The sequence below is a fragment of the Carcharhinus amblyrhynchos genome, chromosome 8, assembly GCF_965287045.1.
Source record: "Carcharhinus amblyrhynchos chromosome 8, sCarAmb.v2.hapA, whole genome shotgun sequence".
In the NCBI taxonomy this organism is placed as follows: Eukaryota; Metazoa; Chordata; class Chondrichthyes; order Carcharhiniformes; family Carcharhinidae; genus Carcharhinus; species Carcharhinus amblyrhynchos.
This window is the reverse complement of record NC_137331.1, coordinates 92,566,602-92,589,125: the sequence shown is the minus strand read 5'-3', so window position 1 is coordinate 92,589,125 and position 22,524 is coordinate 92,566,602. Positions and strand designations below refer to the sequence as shown.

Sequence of the window (22,524 nt, the reverse complement as noted above, 5' to 3'; positions counted from 1 at the left end):
CAACCAGGGTAACTATGATGTTGGGTTTCCTTTACCTTCTACTGTTTATTACCACCCCCTGCCCCACTGCTGCCCCAACTACGAACAGCTGAATGCATGTCATGTCCTCTGGGCTCTGTGTATACGTCCACGGGTATCCCTTAAAACTGAACAATCAACATGGTCCTTGGCTTTTCATTTTTTTTTTACCTATGTTGTTCTTCAGCCCTTGCACTATTTTCCTGAAGCACCGTGGAATGTTGACAGACTTGTATGATTGCTAGTTATCATCATTGTCTTCCAGTCAGCAATATTCTAGAATCTCTTCTCAAAGCTTGCTACTTCCATCTTACCTCCCTCGCTATCCATCTTCAGTAGCTTTCTATAACCTGCCTCATCTAGCCTCTTGCCTCACTCATTGTTTCGCTTCTGATGCCTTGGATTTAAAAGTTACCATTTACTGTGCCGGGTGGCACCTTTGCCAAGTGTGCTTTCAAAGAAAGCCTGAGGATTAGGTTTTCTTTCTCCTCCTTGCAATAAGGGTACAGTAGTGTGGAGGTAACGCTAGGCCACTAATAACCCAGAGACCCCGCCATGGGCAGTTTGTGTATTTGATGATCAGTTGAGATGACCATGATGCTGTGACTTGTTATAAAAACCCAAGTGGTTCACTCTTGTCCTTGCAGAAAGTACTTTGTTCTTGTCCTTGCTGAAAATATTTAGTCTCCCCTACAAGGGATTGCAGTCCCACAACAAAATGGTTGGCTTTTAACTGCCAACTGAAACCTACCAACCGACTCAAGAACAGCTTCTTCCCTGCTACCATCAGACTTATGAATGGACCTACCTCGCACGAAATTGATCTTTCTCTACACTCTAGCAATGATTGTAACACTACATTCCGCACCCTCTCTTTTCCTTCTCACTGTACGGTATGCTTTGTCTGTATAGCGCACAAGAAACAATACTTTTCACTATATATTAATACATGTGACAAATCAAATCAAAAGTGGTCTAGCAAGCCACTCGTTTGTATCAAACTGCTGGCAGTAGTTCCAGAAGGTTGTCAAGTACAACATCCTGAAGGCAGTTGGGAATAGGTAATAAATGTCCAATCTGCCAGTGATGCCCACAACACGGGAATGGTTTTATCTTTATCAATAAAGAAAACCCAGAAGGGCAGAGCCTAAGGTTCCCAAAATTGGGGAGGGGGCTTTTGGGACATCCCAGTTAATGGATTACTTTTCAAGTGTAGTCACAATTTTGTGCACTGTTGTGGTAGCTAATTTGTGCGTTAAATACGATCTTCTTGGGTTTGGGGTTCAATTAGCAAAATTCCGAGAATGGCAACAGGAGGTTAGAATAAAGAAGGATGTGTGAAGGAAATGTTGTGCCAAGCCCTACAGAGCAGGTAGTTTTTTTTTATATATTGGTATTGGGATGTGGCCAGAATTTGACTCCATTCCTTATTGGCTTTAAGTGGTGATGGTGGACCTTCTCCTCAACACAGTTTTTGTTTTGTCAGGCCATACAGGGGCTGGTACGACTGACCCACGTAAAGTTAGAATGGAAAATATCCAGAACAGACTGGGTACAGGAGGAAGGTTCACTTAAACCACCACCACCGCCCCCCTGCCCCCCAAATGGGGAGATTTTGTTTACAACAAACTGACAGCTTTCACACTGATTTCGTTTTTCCTTTAATGTTAGTCCACAAATTACTGGTTTTATCGGATTTGATATCATAACTTGTCATTGCTGGATTTAAATTTGTGTCCACTGGGTTCCATGGTTAATAGTCCAGTGCCAGAGCCACTGTGCTGCATTGCACCCAACAGGCAGTAGTGATGTTCTTCTGGGAAGCTGACAGAAATGAAACTCAGTCTTTTATACTGTGCCTTATCAACTTCTCTCAATAGCATTGTATATGGGATGAATTATATTGAAGTGGAAGCATCTGGTTTCTCGACTTTGGATGCATGCTTCGGATAATGTTTGTCAAAGGAGGAATGTTGAACAAGCTGCCTCCTGTACTTTGAACAAAACCTCTTTTGGGTTTTGTTTTTAAATGCACTTTTGGGATTGCAAGGCAGCAATGATTACACTGGGAAAGTGAAGGCACGCAACCATCTTAAACTGCTGCAATCCAAGTAATAAAGGTGCTTCCTCAGTGCTGTTGTTCCTTGTTGCAAGTTGCATCTAAATTGCAATGAGTCAAACTTGGATGTCAAAGCTGTCAACCAATCCCACTGGCGGAATGATAAATTCCATAGAGCAATGTCTGTGACTGGCTGAAATTCCGCACTGGTAACTCCACTTTAGCCAAACTGGACTAAGTTTGTCATGTGACCGCACCAACCGATCAGAGCAGACTTAGACCACACAAAAGTATAAAATCATGGAGTGTTGGGAAAGCCATAATTTGGCATCAAGATCACCCCATGAAAGGAAGGCCAGGCCTGCGAGTGCAGCCGGGCCTCTGAGCGTGGTTAAACCTGCTGGAAAGGTTAAAGTGCAGCTGATCTGAAGGTGAAGTTAATACAGCAAATGGAAAACCAAGTGGGAGATTCCATCGTTGAATTTGTCCACCTTTGGGAAACACAAGGTGAAGTTCTTAGAACAGCTTGATCAGGAGGCATTCCCTCCAGCAAGGAAAAAGATAAAAATGGCTACCAATCGCGCTGTTGAAGAAGTTCAGCTAACCCGTGGTTCAAGGCAGCCCAAGCAGAGAACGATCCCATTTCCGGTCCAATCCTGCAGGAAAGGGGAGTCATCCTGGCAAAGAAGCTGGGCCGCATGGGGTTCCCCTGCAGCGGTGGATGGCTGGACTGGTTCAGCCTTGCAGGCGGTAAGTGGTGAGGTTGCAATAGTCATGGCAGCAATGATGGATTGATTGGCTCCACAATGGTCTCACCCACCTCTTGAACAAGTGTACACTAGGAGATATTTTTAATGCAGGTGAAACTGGGCTGCTTATTGTCTTTTGCTCTTTGATGTTTAAAGGTGGAAGATGTGATGGTGGAAAGCGGAGTGTTACTGCTATGGTCTGCGCCCATGTGGATGGCCCTGGAAAGCTGCCAGGAAATTCTGAAAACCGTGTTGCCTCACAAATGTCAGGACACATGGTAGGAGGCTAATAAAACCACCTGGAAGACCACCAGTATTTTTGAGGCGTAGATCAGGAAAGTGGACAATATGTTTGAGTGAAAGAAAAAGGAGATTGTCGTCATTACAGACATCTTGCCCCCACGCACCCCACTGGCCTCCATAATGTGAAACTATTGGATTTGCTTCCCACGCTACAGCCAAGCTCCAATTAATGGATCAGGGGGTGATTAGGAACCTTAAACTCTAATAGTATGTGAGGTCAGCTATCACATGCTATCGAGGTCATCAGTAAGAAGCAAGCATATGATCCAACTCTTCCACAGGCCAGAGTCGCGATGAAGAAAGTGTGGAGAATCCACAATTGCCACCTGCTTCCATCACACTGGATTCAGGGGGGGTATGACTGCACAAGATGTTGGAGAACGAGGAGCAGCAAGGCGAGGCCTGCCAACCTGATGGTGAGGCACTTGTCACCCACCTGTGTGAGGTTGGAATGGAAATTCCAGCAGAGACAGTCATACGCACATAGCGGGATGATGCTGTACAGTGCATGATGGAGCTGACAGATGAAGTCAGTACATTTTTCACCCAAGGACCCTGAGGGGGCCGATGACCGTGAGGAATTCGATGAATGCCACACCCATCTCTTTCCCTAGCTGAAGCCGCAAAAGCCATAGAGATGACCCAAGATTTTGCAATGCACACAAAAACACTGTAAACATGTTTGACTATATTGACAACATGGTAGATTCTACCACACACGCCTGAAAACATTCCACTAAGCAGAAAAAGATTGTGGAGTTTTCCCAGAGCTAACTGTGACATTTTGCAATACAAAGGCAAGCGTTTTAAAAGGTCAAACCATTATGAAATGTGGACAGACTGAATAAGGAATTTTTAACTCATTTACCACTTTACTGTATTTTCATTTGCCATTTGTTGTTTTGACGTGTCACATTTGGCATATTGGGTTCCACAGGAACACAGTGATGTGGGAACAGGACCTTCTCAGCTATCACACAGCGCTGCGCAACACACACTTATGGTGAGATTCCCTGGGATTCAGCTCATTAGGATTTTACTGTTAGCACAACTGTGTGGTTTTCTAGGTCTTTGCGGGGCAAGGCAAGAGTTAATGGCGTTGATTTGGGACTGGACCATACACTGAACCAGCTGGGTAGTTACAACACCTGACTTTTGGCGGTCTTACCAGATTTTCTCACCAGGTTCTGTGGTCCAGTAACACAGCAGCAATGTGATCTTACCCCGAATCATCCACAGTAAGTAGGACCCCAGCTGAGGATTCGAAAAGATAAGAAAAGCTTGCGTTTATTTTGTGTTGTTCGCGTCCTGGGGATGTCCCAGAGTGCTTCACAGCCAATGAAGAACGTCTGAAGCGTAGTCATTGTTGGAGTGGGCTGCACAGTCAACCTAATAATGGAAAAGGAGAGAGAGAGAACAAAAAAGAAGTTTCTATATTAAAAGAGGATAATTCACATTCCACAAATTGGTGCCTTTCAGGCCTCTCTTGAAAAATCAGCGTAGCTCGCAAGCTCTGAGAGCACTCACTGCAGGGCCATGTCCATCTGGTAACCAAGGCAACAGAGAACCAACCGGAGCGATCAACTCTTGAGCGCTAGGGAGGGAGAAGATATTTTCAGAGACTCAGCCCTTAAATTTTTATTCAGTTTATTGTGCGGTTTCTGTTTTTAAAAAAAATTTCCAAGATCTTTGTGAGGAAAGCGCAGCAGCACAACTGAAGTTGCATTGAGTAGGGGGAGGGGGGGGATATGCAACGGTTTTCAGAAAATCTAGTCAGTGTTTTTCTTCCCCCATTTTCAACCCCTCAGTTTTTTTTCTCCCCCTGAAGTTTGCATTTGCTCTCTCTCACTTGCCCCAACCCTGAAAGTTCCCCACCCCTCCCCTCTTACAGCTTCCTTCCGTTCATTTAGCTGTGGGGCTTGTCAAAGTAAAGAAGAAGGATATGAGACAAGGTTTGATGGGATGAGGTGCTTTCCAATTATTTTCTTAGCCTGCTTTGGTTCCCCTTGTCCACAGAAGGTAGGATTGCCACCCTCTGGGATTGTTCCGCACTCTCCAGGAATTAAGAGATTAAATTCCTAGATAATAGTGCAACCAAACAGGGAAAACCAACCACAGGAAATTCTCAGTGCAAATTGCAGTTATTATTTTCTATCCTGTCTCTCCTTGGAGAATCATGTGAATTAAGTGAAGAATACATAAGGTGATGAATTGCCTGACAGACAATGATCTTTCCATCTTTCTCCCAACCATTCAGCAGGTTAATCGTATACAGCAGGACTGTTTTTTTTCAGGATTGCGCAGCCTCTGGGATGAGAGGCTACGAGTCTCCCACTAATTAAGTATTAACCCAGATTTCAGAGCCTGTGCTCCAGCCTGCTGTTATCGGAACTGTCTGAAGTGTGGTTTAAACCCTGCCTTCTGACATAAGTGGAAGTGAGCCAGTGAGCCGAAGTATACCTCGAGCTGGATTCCTATTAGTATCACACTTTCTGGCTGGCACTTGTTCAGAGTCTTTGATAAGAAACATCAAGGTCCTTTCTCAACCCACCTTATTTTACCTCATCCCCCGAGGTACTCAATGTTCCAGGAACATTGGACGCCTCCAAGTGCCTTAGCCAACTGGCCATTACTCTCGACCAAGCCTAGACGTAGACTACCCACTGAGTTTAAAAGAAGTTTGCATTTTACGCAGAACCCGGCATGTCCTCAGGATGTACTAAAATGCTTCACAGCCAGTTAGTTGCTTTCAGGCCTCAGGTGTTTTTAGGCAAATGTAACATCCAATTTGCATGCAGCAAGGCCACATAAGCAGCAAAGAGCAGAGAATCCCATCGAATTTGCAACATGTTTGGCCAACAAGTCCGTGCTGGTGTTAACTTTCCACTTCAGCAGTAGAATCGTACAGCACCAAAGAGGCCCTTCAGCCCATCGAGCCCTCACCGACACATTACAAACTGCTGAACTCCCACTTAATCCCATCAGCCAGCATTTGGGCCATTGCCCTGAATGTTATGATGTGCCAAGTGCTCATCCAGACCTTTTTAATGGCTCTGAGGCAACCTGCCTCCACCACCCTCCCAGGCAGCATGTTCCAGATCATCACTATCCTCTGGGTTAAAAAAAATGTTTTCCCTCATTTCCCCAGCACCCCCCCCCCCCCCACAAACCTCCTGCCCCTCACCTTGAACCTATGTCCCCCCCATGACCGACACTTCAACTCAGGAGAACAGCTGCTCCTTATCTGCTCTGTCCATGTCTCTCATAATCTTGTACATCTCCATCAGGTCACCCCTCAGACCTCTCTGCTCCAACAAAAACAAACCAAGTTTATGCATCCTCTCTCCATAAATTAAATGTTCCATCCCAGGCAGTAGCCTGGTGAATCTCCTCTGCAGCTCCTCCAGTGCAATCACATCCTTCCGATAATGTGACAACCAGAATGCCACACAGTAGCTGTGGCTCACCGAAGTTCTATGCAACTCCAATGTGACTTCCCCCTGCTTTTGCCGTCAATGCCTTGATTGATAAAGGCGAGATTCCGTGGCCAAAAAGAAATTTGGGAATCTCCTCCCTTGCCTCCCACAATAGCCTAGGGCACAATTCATCTGGACCTGGAGATGTAACTAGTTATAAGACTGCCAATACCTCCAATATCTTTGCTGAAGAACCTCACAGTCTCTCTCCCTGAATTACATACCATTATGCTCATTCTCCTGGGTGAAGACGGATGTGAAGTGTTCATCCAACACTCCATCCACAGATTGCCCCTTGGTCCCTGGTTATCCTCTTCCCATTGATATATGTGGGATTTTCTCTACTTTTTCCAACCAGAGCTTTCTCATTTCCCCTGCTTGTATTCCAGTTGGCCTTAAGATCTCTGCCTCAAGTCTCAACTCCTTTAGTTCATTCCACAGTTTCATGACCCTGTGTATCTGTTCATATTTTAAAAATATTTCTCTTGCTGTGTGTCATAATCTCTCAGTTTTAATCTGAAAACTGAATCTCTTCATTCCATATCATTGGAATAGGTGTGTTGCTATCCATCCTATCGCATCCTTTAAAACATCCTTGCGAAAACAGCCCAGTTTTTCCATGTCTAGAATTAATATTTCCTCATATCCAGTGGACCTGGAGAGTGTCGGAATAGTTGAGTCTGGAGGGGATAAAGAGAGGGATGTTTGTTTCGGGGACAGTTGATCTGAGCCAGGACTATGTTGGGATGTCTTTATGATGGAGGGGGTCCAGTGCTCAGCAAAGTTTGAATAGGACACAGAGGTTGCAAACAGTTCAGTGGTGGAGATGGAGAATGGAATTGGTAGCAGTGGTCTTTGGCCCTGCCAAACAACATGACCAGTGATTTTGGTCTTCCTAATTTTAATCAACAGATATTGCGGCTATTATAAGACCAGTCTGACCATGGGAGAGTGTGATGACTTCAGTCTGACAAATGAGGTAGAGTCTGAACTCCCTGGTTGAGTCCTAATTGATGGTCCAATCAGGAAGCCTCATGTAGGTGTGTCAGTCTCTCTGCCTGCTGAAGCAAGGAGCACACAGCACTGTGTAATATAGTATGTCTTGAAAATAAAAGAACTTTTGATGACAGGACCTTCGCCTCCTTTAATTATAGAGCGATATTTGGTGGAGTGTTGAATGAACACTTCACATCCATCTTCATCCAAGAGAATGAGGACAATGGTGTAGAATTCAGGGAATGAGACTGTGAGGTTCTTGAACAAAGGTATTGGAGATGTTGGCAGCCTTACAAGTGGTAAAATCTCCAGATCCAGATGAATTGTGCCCTTGGTTTTATGAAGGGGAGGTCGTGTCTCACTAACTTGATCGAGTTTTTCGAAGAAGTGTGTTGAAGATGATTGCAGGTAGGGCAATGGATGTTGTCTACGTCGATTTCAGTAAGGCCTTTGACAAGGTCCCTCATGGTAATCTGGTGCAGAAGGTGAAATCGCATGGGATCAGAGGTGAGCTGACAGGGTGAATACAGAACTGGCTCAGTCAAAGAAGACAGAGAGGGGCAGTGAAAGGGTGCTTTTCTGAATAGAGAACTGCAACAAGTGACGTTCCTCAGAGATCAGTGCTGGGACCTTTTGCTGTTTGTAACTGAATTGATTAGTAAGTTTGCAGACGATGCAAAGGTTGGTGGGTTTGCAGATAACGATGAGGACTGTCAGAGGATACAGCAGGATATAGATCAGTTGGAGGTGTGGGCGGAAAGGTGGCAGATGGAGTTTAATCTGAACAAATGTGAGGTAATGCATTTTGAAAGGTCTAATACAGATAGGATATATAGAATAAATGGCAGAACCCTTAAGAGTATTGGTAGGCAAGGGGATCTGGGTGTACAGGTACAAAGGTCACTGAAAGTGGCAATGCAGGTGGAGAAGATAGTTGAGAAGGCATACAGCATGCTTGCCTTCATCGGCTGAGGCATTGAGTTTAAAAATTGGCAAGTCATGTTGCAGCTTTATTGGTTAGGCACACTTGGAATATAGTGTGACCACCAGAATTGAGCACTATCAGAAGGATGTGGCGGCTTTGGAGAGGGTACAGAAATGATTTACCAGGATGTTGCCTGGTATGGAGGGCATTAGATATAAGGAAAAGTTGGAGGAACTTGGTTTGTTCTCCCTAGAATGACGGAGGTTGAGGAGTGACCTGATAGAAGCCTACAAGATTGAGAGGCATGTACAGAATGGAGAGTCAGAAGCTTTTTCCCAGATGAAAGAGTCAATTCGTAGAGGGAACAGGTTTAAGATGCAAGAGGCAAAGTTTAAAGGAGATATGAGGCAAATTTTTTACAGAGGGTGGTGGGTGCCTGGAACTCGTTGCCAGGGGAGGTAGTGGAAGCGGATACGGTAGTGACTTCTAAGGGGCGTCTTGACAAATACGTGAACAGGATGGGAATAGAAGGATATGGTCCCCGGAAGGGTAGGGGGTTTTATTTAAGTCAGGCAGCAAGGACGGTGCAGGCATGGAGGGCCGAAGGACCTGTTCCTGTGCTGTAATTTTCTTTGTTCTCTTTGTTCTTTGAGCCAAGATATGGAGTTGATGTGGGAGCTGGGGTGACATAATGGCAGAGTGGTTAACACTGCTGCCTCACAACGCCAGGGACCCAGGTTTAATTCCAGCCACTGGTAACTGCCTGTGTGGAGTTTACTCACTCTCCCCATGTCTGTATGGGTTTTTTCCAGGTGCTCCAGTTTCCTCCTACATTCCAAAGGTGCGCAGGTTGGATTGATTGGCCATGCTAAGTTGCCCCTTTGTGTCAAGGGGATTAGCAAGATAAATACGTAGGGTTACAGGGATAAGGCCTGGGTGGGATTGTTATTGGTCCAGATTCGAAGGGCCGAATGACCACTTCTTGCACTGTAGGGTTTTTATGTTGTCCAACCTGCAGACGTTTTGATCTCAGAAGAAGACATGGGACGAGGAATCATTTCATTTGTAAGAGTGTAGGGGTATGGAGATAGACTTATAAGAGACTGTGTGTCTGTAGCTGGATAGATTGTGCCAAATATGGACTGTCCCCCTGAACTGGACGACAGGTGTTGAGAGAGGATAATTTGCTTGATCCTGTTAAAGGCTACAAGACAAAGATGGATAGTGCACCTTCTGTCACGAGTACAGAGGCTGTCATTTGTCCGTATGGATTAGGATGGTTCCACTGCTGTGGCGGAGATGGAACCCTGATTGAAGAAGGTCAGACCAGGAGTTGTCAGAGATTTGGGCATGGATTTGGGATGTGACAATGAGCTTGAAGATGATGGCAGTAGTTCGCTCAGACAGACGGGTCAAGAGTATTAAGTGCAAAGAATAAGGAACGTTAATTAAGGAAAGTGAGCCATTTGAACATCCGCTAGCATGGAACCTGATTTCTGGGACTCCAATGCTTTGAGGCACTGGAAGGCACGATATAAACATGAGCTCATGCTGTTGTATTTGCTAGAATAGTGCCATGTGATCTTTAACTGACACCAAGCAGGCAAATTGGGCCACGGTTTGGTGTCCCAGCAGGAAGGCAGCAGATCTGACAGTGAAGCATTGCCTCAGTATGGCACTGCAATCTAAGCCAGAAATACTTGTTGAAGATAAAGCATGTCTGACGCTGAGTTCATTAAAAAGATGGAAATTGATGGAATAAAGCCAAAAGAGGCAGTATGAATATAAGATTGATTTGGTTACAGGAAACTAAGGATGGTGGTAAGTGGATTTTTTTTTGCACAGCAAGGAAGTTTGCAGTGGTGTTTATTAAAACATCAGTCTTGGGTCCATTACTCTTTATAATGTTTATAAAGTTTATTTATTACTGTTACAAGTAGGCTTACATTAACACAGCAATGAAGTTACTATGAAAATCCCCTAATCACCACACTCCGGCACCTGTTTGGGTACACTGAGGGAAAATTTAGCATGGCTAATACACTAAACCAGCACATCTTTCGCACTGTGGAAGGAAACCGATGCAGACTCTGCAGAGACAGTGACCTAAGCCGGGAATTGAACCCGATCCCTGGCATTGTAAGGCAGTACTGTGCCATCGAGCTACCCAGACCCAGATTCTGGTGTAGGGAGTAGCATTATACACGTTACAGATAGTACAGAAAGGAATAGATTGTGGTGAATAATTCTAGGTTTCAGGATAATATAGACAGGATAGTGCAGTGGACAGAAACATGAGGTGGCACAGTGGTTAACTGCCAGGGACCTGAGTTCGATTCCCAGCTTGGACCACTGTCTGTGTGGAGTCTGCACATTATCCCCGTGTCTGCGTGGGTTTCCTCTGGGTGCTCCAGTTTCCTCCCACAGTCTGAAAGACGTGCTGGTTAGGTGCATTGGCCATACTAATTTCTCCCTCAGTGTATCTGAACAGGCGCCAGAATGTGGTGATTAGGAGATTTTCACAGTAACTTTATTGCAGTATTAATGTAAGTCTACTTGTGACATTTAATAAATAAACTTTTAAAACTTTTTTTTGAAGTCAGTAGCAGAGAAAATTTTGTATGCTATACTTCAGGGAGAGGTTAGAAAGGGTATAGAATGGCGTGGCACTGTGGCAACGGGATTTTTGTATCCGCAGTGAACCCCCGAATGGACGATAGAGTCTGAATTAAATTGCAAATGGGTTTGCTGGCGTGTAACCATGACTTAGAGGACCTTTCATTATGAGGAGCGGTTGGAAAAATTTGAACTATTCCCATTGGAAAAGAGCAGATTAGGAGGTGAACTAATAGTGGTTTCCAGTGTGACAAGAGAATTTGATAAGAGGGACAGAGGAAGATGACTCCCTCTGCTGAGTGGGTCAGTAATTAGAGATCATAGATTCAAAAGACCTAGAAGGGAGAAATGGAGGTCTTGTTCTACTGAGTTGTTGGATGGTGGAATGATCTATTGATAAAGTGGTGGAAGCTGATTTCACAAAGCATTTTAAAGAGTGTTGGACAGATACTTGAGGGTGAAGAATTTACAGGATTAAGGATGCAAATCAGGGACCTGGGACTAAGCATGAGGGTTCTTTCTAAGAGCCAGTATAGACATGATGGACTAAATGGTTGCCTCCTATGCTGTAAGTTTCTGTGTTTGTACAAAATGTCTAGAGTTGGATTTGAACCCACTATCTCCCAACCTGGAGGTGTGAGGGCTATGATTGGGCCAAACCGGTTCTGTACAAGTCTTAGGAATGCACAGAAAAGGAACAAATAGCTTTTGCTGGAGGCTGATTTATTAGATTTAAAGAGAGATGACTGATTGTAAACCTCAATCCATTATTTTGGAGGAACATTTGTGTCTTTATGTTGGCCTGTTTCTCGTTTAGCTGTCATCCTTCAGCGTCTTCTCACCCCGCCAGTCAGAATTAATTCAGAAACTTGTGGCAGGCACACCCGTGCATTACTCGGGGAGTGCTGCACTATAGGAGGTGCCGTCTTTTGAATGAGGGTGGAATGGATGTAAGAGACCCCATGGCACTATTTCATAGATGAGCAAGGGAGTTCTGCCTGATGTTCTGGTCAACATTTATCCTTCGACCAATCATTTATCTCACTTTTGTTTGTGGGATTGTGGTGTGCACTGCTTGTTTCCCACCAAGCGGTGACAATGCTTATAAAGCACTTCGCTGGATGTAAAATGCTTTGGGAAATCAAGGAAGGTGCTACGTAAATGCACATCTTTGTTTCTCTGCCTTTTTCCTGTCAAGAAGGCAACAGGTGACATTGTGAGAAACAAGCAGTCCCCTTCTTTTCAAATTACTCTATTCATCCCTCAACTGAATTTCCATTAACGTGAAGCATAACTCAGAGTGTGTCATTCCCTTTAGGGAGGGAGTGTGACAGGAAGGTGGGTGAGGGTGGTGGCACCTGAGATAAAAGGTGTGCTTCTCCAGCTCCCATGCAAGTGCAGTCACTTGTGGTTAAGGTATTGTCCCTCCTATCAGGAGTTGCAGATAGAATCTGTTTACAGTGGGATGCAGTTGTATATGGGCCCTTGCCACGTACAAGGAGGAAGGAATGGAGTTCACAAAGTAGTATTAAGCAAGGAATGTTGCCGAGGTTTTGGAGAACCCGAGTGTTGGAGTGGTGGCAGCAAATGTAACGCTGGCCTGAGAAGCAGCCGGCCATGTCTCCGTGATAGCTCTCTCCCCTCTGGAAAGGTCATCTGTCCAAGCCTTGCACCCATGGCCTTGAGCCCAAAACCCAGGCTGGCTGTTTGGCTGCGGCCTGAATGCATGTTACACTGACTGCCAGTGTTTGGGTGAAACATTAAACCTGTCTGCCTTCTCAAGAGGATGTGCAAAATCAAGAGGATCAAAGCTGCACGGTGGCACAGTGGTTAGCACTGCTGACTCATAGTGCCAAGGATCTGTGTTGAGTTCCCAGCTTGGGTCACTGTCCATCTGTGTGGAGTTTGCATGTTCTCCCCGTGCTTGTGTGAGTTTCCTCCAGGTGCTCCAATTTCCTCCCAAAGATGTGCTGGTTAGATGCGTTGGCCATGCTAAATTTTCCCTCTGTGTGCCCGAAGAGGCGCCGGAGTGTGGCAACTAGGGGATTTTCACAGTACCTTCATTGCAGTGTGAATGTAAGCCTGCTTGTGATTAATAAATAGACTTTACTTTTAAAAAAACAAGATCCCATGTTGCTGTTTGAAAAAGAGCAGGGGAGGTCTTTTGGTGACCTGCCAATATTCACCCCTCCGGCAGCAGTACCTAAAACAGGCGGTATGGTCATTTGTTGATGTTTATGGGCTCTTGCCGTGCACAAATTGACTGCACGTTCCTGGTAGCTTGCTAGCTTTGGGATGTCCTGAAGTCTGTTTGTTTACCAACTGTTCTGAAGGAGAATACCTCTGAAAATGCACAAATTAGGTATCCCGTGGTTACAAAGTTCAGGTCGCAAACAACCAAGGTACCACTTTGTAGACAGGATGTTATTCCGAGGAACTTACACGTGGATGAAAGGGAAGAGGTCAGGATCAATGTCCTCATCCTCGCCAATACAATGTACTAAAGGGCTGCCTTCATCCAAAACGTATCTGCAGCACCAGACAGTAATGGGAGTCAATCAGGAGATGTATTCAATGTTACCAGTGAGCATCCACCAGTACAATTTACTAACTTATTCAGTGAGGATTTACCAATGCTCTTATATCTGTTGAAGTTGCCAATGATTTTTTTTAAATGAAAATTGATTTCCTCTGGAAAGTCATTAAAAGTTTTCGATAAATTGAAGTCTAGACTTAAAAATATGTTGTGTGAAAGATCCATACTGAGGGTAATTATAGATTAAGGAAGGCCATTTAGTCACAGATCCTGCCATCATTCCATTGCAAGATCCAGTTGATTCTTGTGTGGTTCTAGATACTTTACCTGCATTATTATCTGGGAGTTTTATTACAAGTATTGATGAAGAAGAATTTCCTGATGTTGGTCTTCACTTTGCTTTCAACGGGTTCAAGCCCCAACCTTGGTGTAGCCGTTTTACAGGTTGATGTTGGATTATGTGTGCGCGCTCCTGTCTTGTGTGGACTGGTATGGGTTGGGATTCATTATGGTCAAACCTGGTTAACTGAATGGGTTTCTTTGGCTGGGGAACGGTACAGCTCAGTAATGGTAACAAGGGAACCTGACAGGAAGGATGCAACCGTGTTAACATAAGAGGATATATGAAATACTGGAGGCAGGGGTTACAGATTGACAGAGTAAAATTTGAGATCTGAAACTAGTGTCACAAACTTAATTAAAAGTAGTTGCAAGCATATGACAGAGTTGGCAATGGCGGACTAGGAAAGTAGGTTAAAAGGTAAGACAATGGGGGCGCTGTGGCAGACATTTAAGGAGATATTTCACATTTGGAATAAACTATATTCCCTTGAGAAAAGAAGACTCTTATGAGAAAAATGCACCATCGTGGCTAACTAAGGAAGTCAAGGATGGTATCAGATTGAAGGAAAAAATACTCAAAGCTGTAAAGCTTAGCAGAAAGGTAGGAGATTGGGAACATTTTAATAACCAGCAAAGGATGGCTTAAAAAATGAAGAGGGAGAAATTTGAGTATGAGAGAAAAGTAACAAATAAAGGACCAGACAGTAAAAGCTTCTACAAGTACATAATAAGGAAGAGAGCAGCGGCAATGAACACTGGCTGGGATCTGGAATGCACTGACTGAGCGTGTGGTGGAGGCAGGTTCAATCGAGGCATTTGAGAGGAAATTGGATTATTTATATCTGGTAAGAAGGTGGGGGAGCGGCACCAGTTGAATTGCTTATTCAGAGAGCCAGTGCAGACCCGCTGGGCCAAATGGCCTGCTGTGGTGTAATAATTCTGTGTCTCTGAGATCTTGAAGAGTGAAGGTAAGGAATTAGTAATTGGAAACAAGGAATTGGCAGAGACTGTTAACAAATGTTTTGTATGTGTCTTCACAGTAGAAGACGCAGAATCCCTCCAAAGACTAGAAGAAAGGCTGAGGGGCAGAAGGGAGGGAGGAACCTGAAGTAACTGTGATCAGTGGAGGAAAAGGTCAGCCTTTTAGTCCTCTTATCATCCCTGGTGCAAGTCCCCTGGACCTGGTAACCTGCAACCTAGGGCCTTAAAGTGAAGGGCTGCAGAGAAAGTGGGTGCATTGATTGTAATCCTCCAAAATTCCCTGGATTCAGGAAAGGTTCCATCAGATTGGAAAAGACCAGATGTAACGAAGGTATTCAAGAAAGGAGGGAGGCAGGAAACTATTGGCCAGTTAGTCTGTCTAATATCTGTCATAGGGAAAGTGTTAGAATCTGTTGTCACTGGGAGTCCAGTGGGGGTGGAGAGAGCACCCAGCAAGACCAACTTGACAGGGGTAGATACCGGGAGGATAGTAACTCGTGTGGGGCAATCTAGAACTGAAGGACACCATTTAAGACAGAGATAAAGAGGAATTTCTTTTCTGAATTAGTCTTTGGAATACTCTTGGGCTAGCGAGCAGGGGAAACTGGGTCATTGAATACACTCCAGACTGAGACTGAGGGAGCTGAGAGTCATGGGGGGAGCAGGCAGCAAAGTGAGGCTAAGGCCACTGTCCAAAGAGCCAATACCTTTCTGAATGGTGGATCACCCTCAGTGGGCCGAATGGCCTACTCTTGCTCCAAAGTTTTGTGAACCCATGTTCTAAAGGCACATCATTTTAATCCCCGTGCGTTTTGGAGCAGCAGTGTCCAACCAGCAGATTAATCTTTTCGATCCCTGGAGACTCCAGTACAATGCTGGAGGATTAGTGAACCTTTCTTTAGTCATATGGTTCCTGTGAGGGGTAAAGAGGCTCTGACCCACACACACGTGGGTTGTGTCAATCAGGTAATGCCTTGCACAAGGTTTTAGCTGGGAGGCTAATGAAAAGGGTGTAAAATGGCAGTGCCTCTTTAACATGTAATTTGTCTGATTTTTAAAATAACTCCTCCTATCTTTCTTTCTCTTCCTCAAGGGCTCACGCCTCTCCTCACCCTCTGTCATCTGCGAGGGAAGGCTGGACGGAACTGCAGATGTCGCCTGGACTGTCAACGCATCTCCAAGTTCAGTCCACAGGAGATGTGCTTCCTGTGGGGTGAGATGGACAATTTTCTCTTTCTCTCTCTCTCTATCTATCTGGTTGCCAGCTAATGTGCTGGAGGCAGCTTCAACGGAGACATTCTGGAGTGGATTGCATTATTACTGTATTTCAAAAGGAAGAATGTGCAGGTTTACAGGGCGAAGGCGATGAGGTGACACTGGGTGAACAGTTTATTCAGAGAGCTGTCACGATACAATGGGCCAGGTGGCTGCTCCCTCTGCTGTGAAAGTTGCATTTTTTGTGCTCTTTCTCCTTTTTTCCCTCTGGTTTTCTCTTTTTCAGATTATCACTTGCTTTCTGTCCTTTCTCTGGTTTTCACTCTTCTTTTCCCTCTCTCACTTCTCTATATTGTGCCTCCTCCACCCCCACCCTGGCTGCCCCCAGTCTGCCCAGCTTTATCACCACCGCCCACCCCCCGCCTCCTTCTCCCCCTGGTGCGCTCGCCGTCACCTCCTCCCCCCGGTCCGACCAGCGCCACCACCGCCCCCCCCCCCCCCCCCCCCCCCCCGGTCTGCCAAGCGCTGCCGCCTCTCCTTGGTCTGCCTGCCGCTGCCTCCTGGTCTGCCCACCACTGCCGCCGTGTCCGCCCGGTGCTGCCACCTCCCACCTATCCGCCCACCCCCAGTATTGTATCTGTAGAATTTTTTTACCACAGAGAACTATTCAGGCTGCGTCATTAAATTTGTTCAAGGCTGAGAGAGATTTTTAAGCTAAAGGGAATCGAGGGTTATGTGGATAAGGCAGGAAAGTTGTGTTAAGAATTATAAATTCACATCAGTTAGAATCTCATTGACTGGATGGGCTGAATGGCCTACTTCAGCTCCTACTCATTATGGTTTCTCGCACTCAATCTCTCTTGACTGCTTGCTCTCAGTCTCTGACGTTTGTTTGATATTGGTTTTTTATTTTCACCTTCGATCTCTCTAACACTAACTTTTGCTCTTATGTGCTCTTTCAGTTTCTCACTGTCACACTCACTCTCTTGACCTTGTGCGACTACCCCCTCGGGCCCGTGCGCAACCTCCCCCGCGACCTGCCGTCACTCTCTCACGCCCCCATCATCCCTCACTCCCTCGTGCATCCTCTTGAGAATTTTTGTAACTAACTTTATGCTGTGGTTGTCATCCATATGAATTATGATAAATGTAATAAGTATAAAGATCTGAAACAGGCGGAGTATGTGAGAATAGATTGTTGTTTAAAACAGAGGGGAATTTTTTCATGAATAGGCAAATACTAAAAGTGTGGTCAGAGACAAATGGGGCTGATAAGGGAGCAGCAAGGAGACAGAATGGGCTGAGATGCAAAATGTGTCCTTCATATCTGTCTTCACAGGAGAGGAGTTTACTGATATAGCAGCAAAAGGATGAACCAGTTACTTTGGATATCTCAGCTTTATGGGTGGATGAGGGGACGGGATTTTAGGCACAGTCTTTCTCCAAGTCCGTAGAACCCATACAGTACAGAAGGAGGCCATCCGGCCCATCAAGTCTTTACCGACCACAATCCCACCCAGGCCTTATTCCCATCACCCTCATTTACCCTGCTGACACTGCAGTTAATTTCACATAGCCAATCAATCTAATCTGCACATATTGGAGTGTGGGAGGAAACTAGAGCACCTGGAGGAAACCCACACACACATGGGGAGAATGTGCAGACTCCTCACGGACAGTGACCTAAGGCTGGAAGTGAACCTGAGTCCCCTGGCACTGTGAGGCAGCAATGCTAACCACTGTGTCACCATGAACACTTTGTAAGAGTTATTCAAAGAATTTATAAAATGAATTCATAAGTTAGATCCATTGGAAAACAAAGCCACACAAACACTGGCTAAATTGTATGAGAGGTACTTATTGGAAGGTGAAAGCACGCTGAGCAAATAGTCTCCTGAATTCCGATACTTCTCAGATGACAAGGACATTGCATTGTTGAAAGAGGTTTACTGAAGAAGTGTTGCATTTTAAACAAGAACAAAATCCAATTTTCCAAAAATACTTACTTGTTGCTTGAACAAAGCACGTCCAGTCCCATAAATCTGTTTCGATTATAGGGAAATTTTCCAACCTGCCTGAGGGGTTATTAATTCAGAAATATTTTGTAATCCTAAATGTTTCAGAAGACAAACGTGGCTTTTAATTGTTGTGGAGTGTTTTTCTAGATTGTGGAGTTCTTGATTGGAAATTCATTGACTTTTTGTTTTGTTTCCACCCGCACCCCCCCCCCCCCTCCAATTTAGTTTGCTGCTTTAATATGTAAAAGAGAGAGATTTACATTTGTATAGCACCTTCCATAACATTAGGATGACTTGAAGTGCTTCACAACTGATGAAGTACTGCCATCAGTGTCATGCAAAAGACGTTTTGTGCCATAGCAAGATTCTAGAAACAGCACTGAGATACCTGACTGGAGGGGCAGCACCATAGTCGGTATTGCTGCCTCACAGTGCTAGAGTTCAATACCCGGCTTGGGTCACCGCCTGTGCAGAGTCTAGTGCAGCCAACTTGCTGTCCGGTGTCGTCTTGTTACCACAGGGAGTATAAGTCAAGATCCAGCTTGACTGTGGTCAGGATCTAATACTAATTCCTGAGATGTCGAGTGTGAAGGGTTGTGGAACGGTTTTGAGCAGTCCTCACCGGCGGTTGTTCGGTTTGGGAGTTCTTTTGTCTCAGATGGGAATAAGTTGCCTGGTGTTATTTCACTGAGGTTAGGAGGATACAGCATGACGTTATTGACTTATTTAAAACCATGAAAAGGATTAGATTGCGTAGGTGCAGAGCAAGTATTTCCTTTGGCAGGAGTCAAGACAGCATAATCTTGTTATTCATTGAGTGTGAATCGGGGGTGAAACCAGGAAACACTTTCTCTCACACACACGTCTTTCCAAGTGGCTGTGTTTGCTGGGTGAATTGCAGCCCCTAGGGCTAAAACTGACAGGGTTTTGTTTGGTAAGGAATATGAAATTTTGCTTCAGAGCAGCCATGATCGAGTTAAATGGCTTAAGAGCAGATTTGAGGAGCTGAATAGCCGACTCCTGCTCCATATAATTCCTATATAGTAAGAACTTGGATTTAAGTAACCCTTTCTCAGGATATTGCAAAGGCCTGTGCAGCCACTGTAATCACTCCTGTAGTCAAACATTGCAGCTGCTTGGCACCCCATAACATTCAAGGCTGTGGGCCAAGTGCTGGCAGGTGGGATTAGATGGACAGGTCAGGGCCTTTTGTGCATCAGGACGCACTCGATGAGCAGAAGGGCCTCTTCTTCACTGTGATTCTGATTTGCCACAAACAGCAATGAGGTAGATGATCAGTTAATCTGTTTTTTTTTTGGTCAAGGGGTGGCACAGTGGTTAGTACTCCTGCCTCGGAGCACCAGGGACCTGAGTTCAATTCCGGCCTTGGGTCACCGTCTGTCTGTCCATGCGGAGTCTGCACATTCTCCCCGTGTCTGTGAGGATTTCCTTCGAGTGCTCCAGTTTCCTCCCATACTCCAAAGATGTGAGGGTTAAGTGGATTGGCCATGTTAAATTGCCCCTTTAGTGTCTGGGGATTAGCAAGGGTAAATACATGGGATTACGAGGATTGTTGTCGGCACAGGCTCGATGGGCCGAATGGCCTCCTTCTGCACTGTAGCAATTCTATGATTCTAAATTGGTTGAAGGACAATTAAGAACATCCATGATCTCCTTGGAAAGGTGTCATAGGATATGCAATGTTCAAGCCAGAGGGGTAAACAGTGTGTGAGTTTAACATCTTACTGAAAGACCATACCCTCAGTAGTGCGGCACTCGCATCTCCACCTGGATTGTGACCTCGAGTCTCCAAACTGGGACTTGAGTCCGTAACCTTCTGACCTTTGAGGCAAGCAGATGTCAGATGAGAAGAGATCGAGCTGTGTTGTGACACCCACCAACCCAGTCAAATACGCTGCTGATATCTCACCTCTCACACATAAGAATGGTGATTTGGACTAAGATCCGACAGTACAGCTAGATTGTGGAGAACGTCCAAGAATCTTGCAAGGAACTGAGTCATTGTTTTTGCTCAGTGTGTTCAGTTCATACACAGCAACTGGAGCGGTTTGTACCTTGGTTAGTAAGAAGGGGAGAGGAGGGAAGTCGGGGTTTCCACTCCTGATTGCTAATTGGCCATTAATGGATGAAGAATGCAAGAATTGTGAATGGTGAAGGAGGAAAGATTTGGATGCCCTCTGCCATTATGTAAATCTCCCATCAGTCTTTCAGTTGGATAATATCCCAACTGATTTTCTTTTTTAAAATGGGTTGAAACAAGGCCAGCAATTATTTCCCATTTCTGGTTCCCCTCAGGCTGTGGTGCTGTGAACCCCTGTTGCCAACTTTGTCATTTAAGGGAGCAGCTACTGTGGTGTTGGATTGGAGCCTAGTGTAGGCCAATCCAGGTAAAGATGGCAAGTTTCTTTTCCTTTCCTAAGGCACATTGAGTGAATCAGTTCTACATTTTTGCTCCATTACCGCACCACTGTACCTTCAGAGCTGCCAAAAGATGTTTTGTTATTGTGCGAGACTGTGAGAGAGCCTTCTGGCGAACAAGGGCAAACTATAAGTCTGTATGTGGTCACGATCTGCTGTCATTGCCCCTTTGCTGCTTCTCGGTTTCATTAGAACAAGTTTCTAACCTTGTGCTTTTTTTTTTCTCTTTTTTTTCATGGCTCGCTTGGTCATCTGCAACAGAGAAGAGGAGAATGCAGTAAGATTTAAATAACATTCGATTCACTTGTTTAATCCATGTGTGGGGAGCAGAGGGGAATTAATCTGCTTAGACAGTTCTTTGAAAAGATTTGGTTAAACTTAAACATTGGCCTAATGCAGAAATCAGCCCCGGTGGGATATGAAATTTTCTAATCAATATCTGGGATATGTTTCAAGTTTTTTGGGTGGATATTATTCCTCGCTTTGTGCCAGTTGCTCATCAGCCTGTCCAGCACAGGTTCAGTGCCAAAAAAAGCTCCCTCGACATTGTCCCATCAAATACTGCCAGGGCAGGCAGAGCATGTGTTGAAGTAAAAAAAAACCGCCCCCCCCGCCACACTATCCTGTCAGACACTCCCAGGGCAGGTACAACATGGGGTAGATATAAGTGAAACCCCTCCACGCTACCCTGTCAAACACTCCCACAGCAGGTATGGTGTGGGGTAGATACATAGTAATGTTTTGTCTATACTACCCCTTCCAGGGCAGTTGTGGAATAGGTATGATACTCAGTAAAGCTTCCCTCTGAGCTGTCCCAACTAGCAGGGATGCCGCACAAATTGAAATTGACCCAGTGAAGTAGCTGAACTACTGAAGAAACTTAAATTGGTGCATACCTTATGGCATTTGTTAGAGATGTAAAAACATTCTTCACATGCATTGAGTTACTTTTCAAACACACATCGGGAGATGCAGCAGCCAACTTGTGTCCCATTAACAGTAGGGGGTTGAACCACTGATTTAATCATTTATTTTAATGTTGTGTTTAAGGAAGAGTGTTGTCCAGGATACTGGAAAACCTTTTCTCTAAAATGATGCCATGAAATCTTCACCATTTATGTGAGGGGCAACTGGAACTTTGGTTTCAGATTTGAATGAGACAGCACCTCTGACCACTCGCTCAGTGCTACACTGATGGCGTTGGTTTGGATTATGTGCTCAAGCCCTGGAGTGGGATTTAAGACAGCAACATTCTGACTCTGAGGAGTGTCTTCTCTTTCTCTATTTTCCACATTGCCTATCCCGTGACCTCTGAGCGAGATTGCTGCTTACATCAGTCTTTTGTAAAGAATCAACTCTTGACTTTTATGTTGTTATTTATTTAAATTAATGCTCAAGTGCCTCTTTACTGCAGCAAGCTACACACATGAAGAAGCTCCCAGCTGCTGCCCCTGGCCTGATCTCGGCCAGAGCACAGAGGGAAGTTTAAGCTTCTGCAAAATCCTCAAGTTACAGAGGGGTGAATCTGCCGTAACTTGCCACCCTGTTTGGCTCTCCCTCTGCCCCGTGCCGTCCATTGACGTGTTGACTCCCAAGGTTGTTGCCGTTCCAAAATGCTTTCAGGTTCCTTGGCTAATTGGCCAATCTCCATATCAAAGCCTAGACAATGAGTGACTGTGGAACACGCCGCCATTGTACACAATTCTGTCTCTGACCAACGACCCCCTACATCCAGTTTCCCAATCGAGATGATGACCAGTTAGCTATTCTGAGCAGGAGCCTCCTGACCATGAGAGTAATAAGGCGAGCAAAGTCTTCACAAACCAGGAGCTAGGGAGTGCCCTGTTCTTG

At 45.1% G+C, this 22,524-nt stretch overlaps 1 protein-coding gene across 5 annotated transcripts in view; it reads left to right on the top strand.

The window, feature by feature from the left end:
- setd2 (SET domain containing 2, histone lysine methyltransferase) overlaps nt 1-22,524 on the top strand; it is a 101,956-nt gene that overhangs the window by 21,045 nt on the left and 58,387 nt on the right. For 3 of the 5 annotated variants that reach the window (XM_080194492.1, XM_080194490.1, XM_080194487.1), the window contains exons 2-4: nt 2,983-4,132; nt 16,095-16,214; nt 20,935-20,950. In XM_080194492.1, coding sequence (XP_080050618.1) covers nt 4,077-4,132; nt 16,095-16,214; nt 20,935-20,950 — 192 coding nt within the window. In that variant the 5' untranslated portion in view covers nt 2,983-4,076. Of the gene's footprint in view, nt 1-2,982; nt 4,368-16,094; nt 16,215-20,934; nt 20,951-22,524 lie in introns of all 5 variants that reach the window. The other 2 variants (XM_080194491.1, XM_080194488.1) reach the window with 2 other exon arrangements.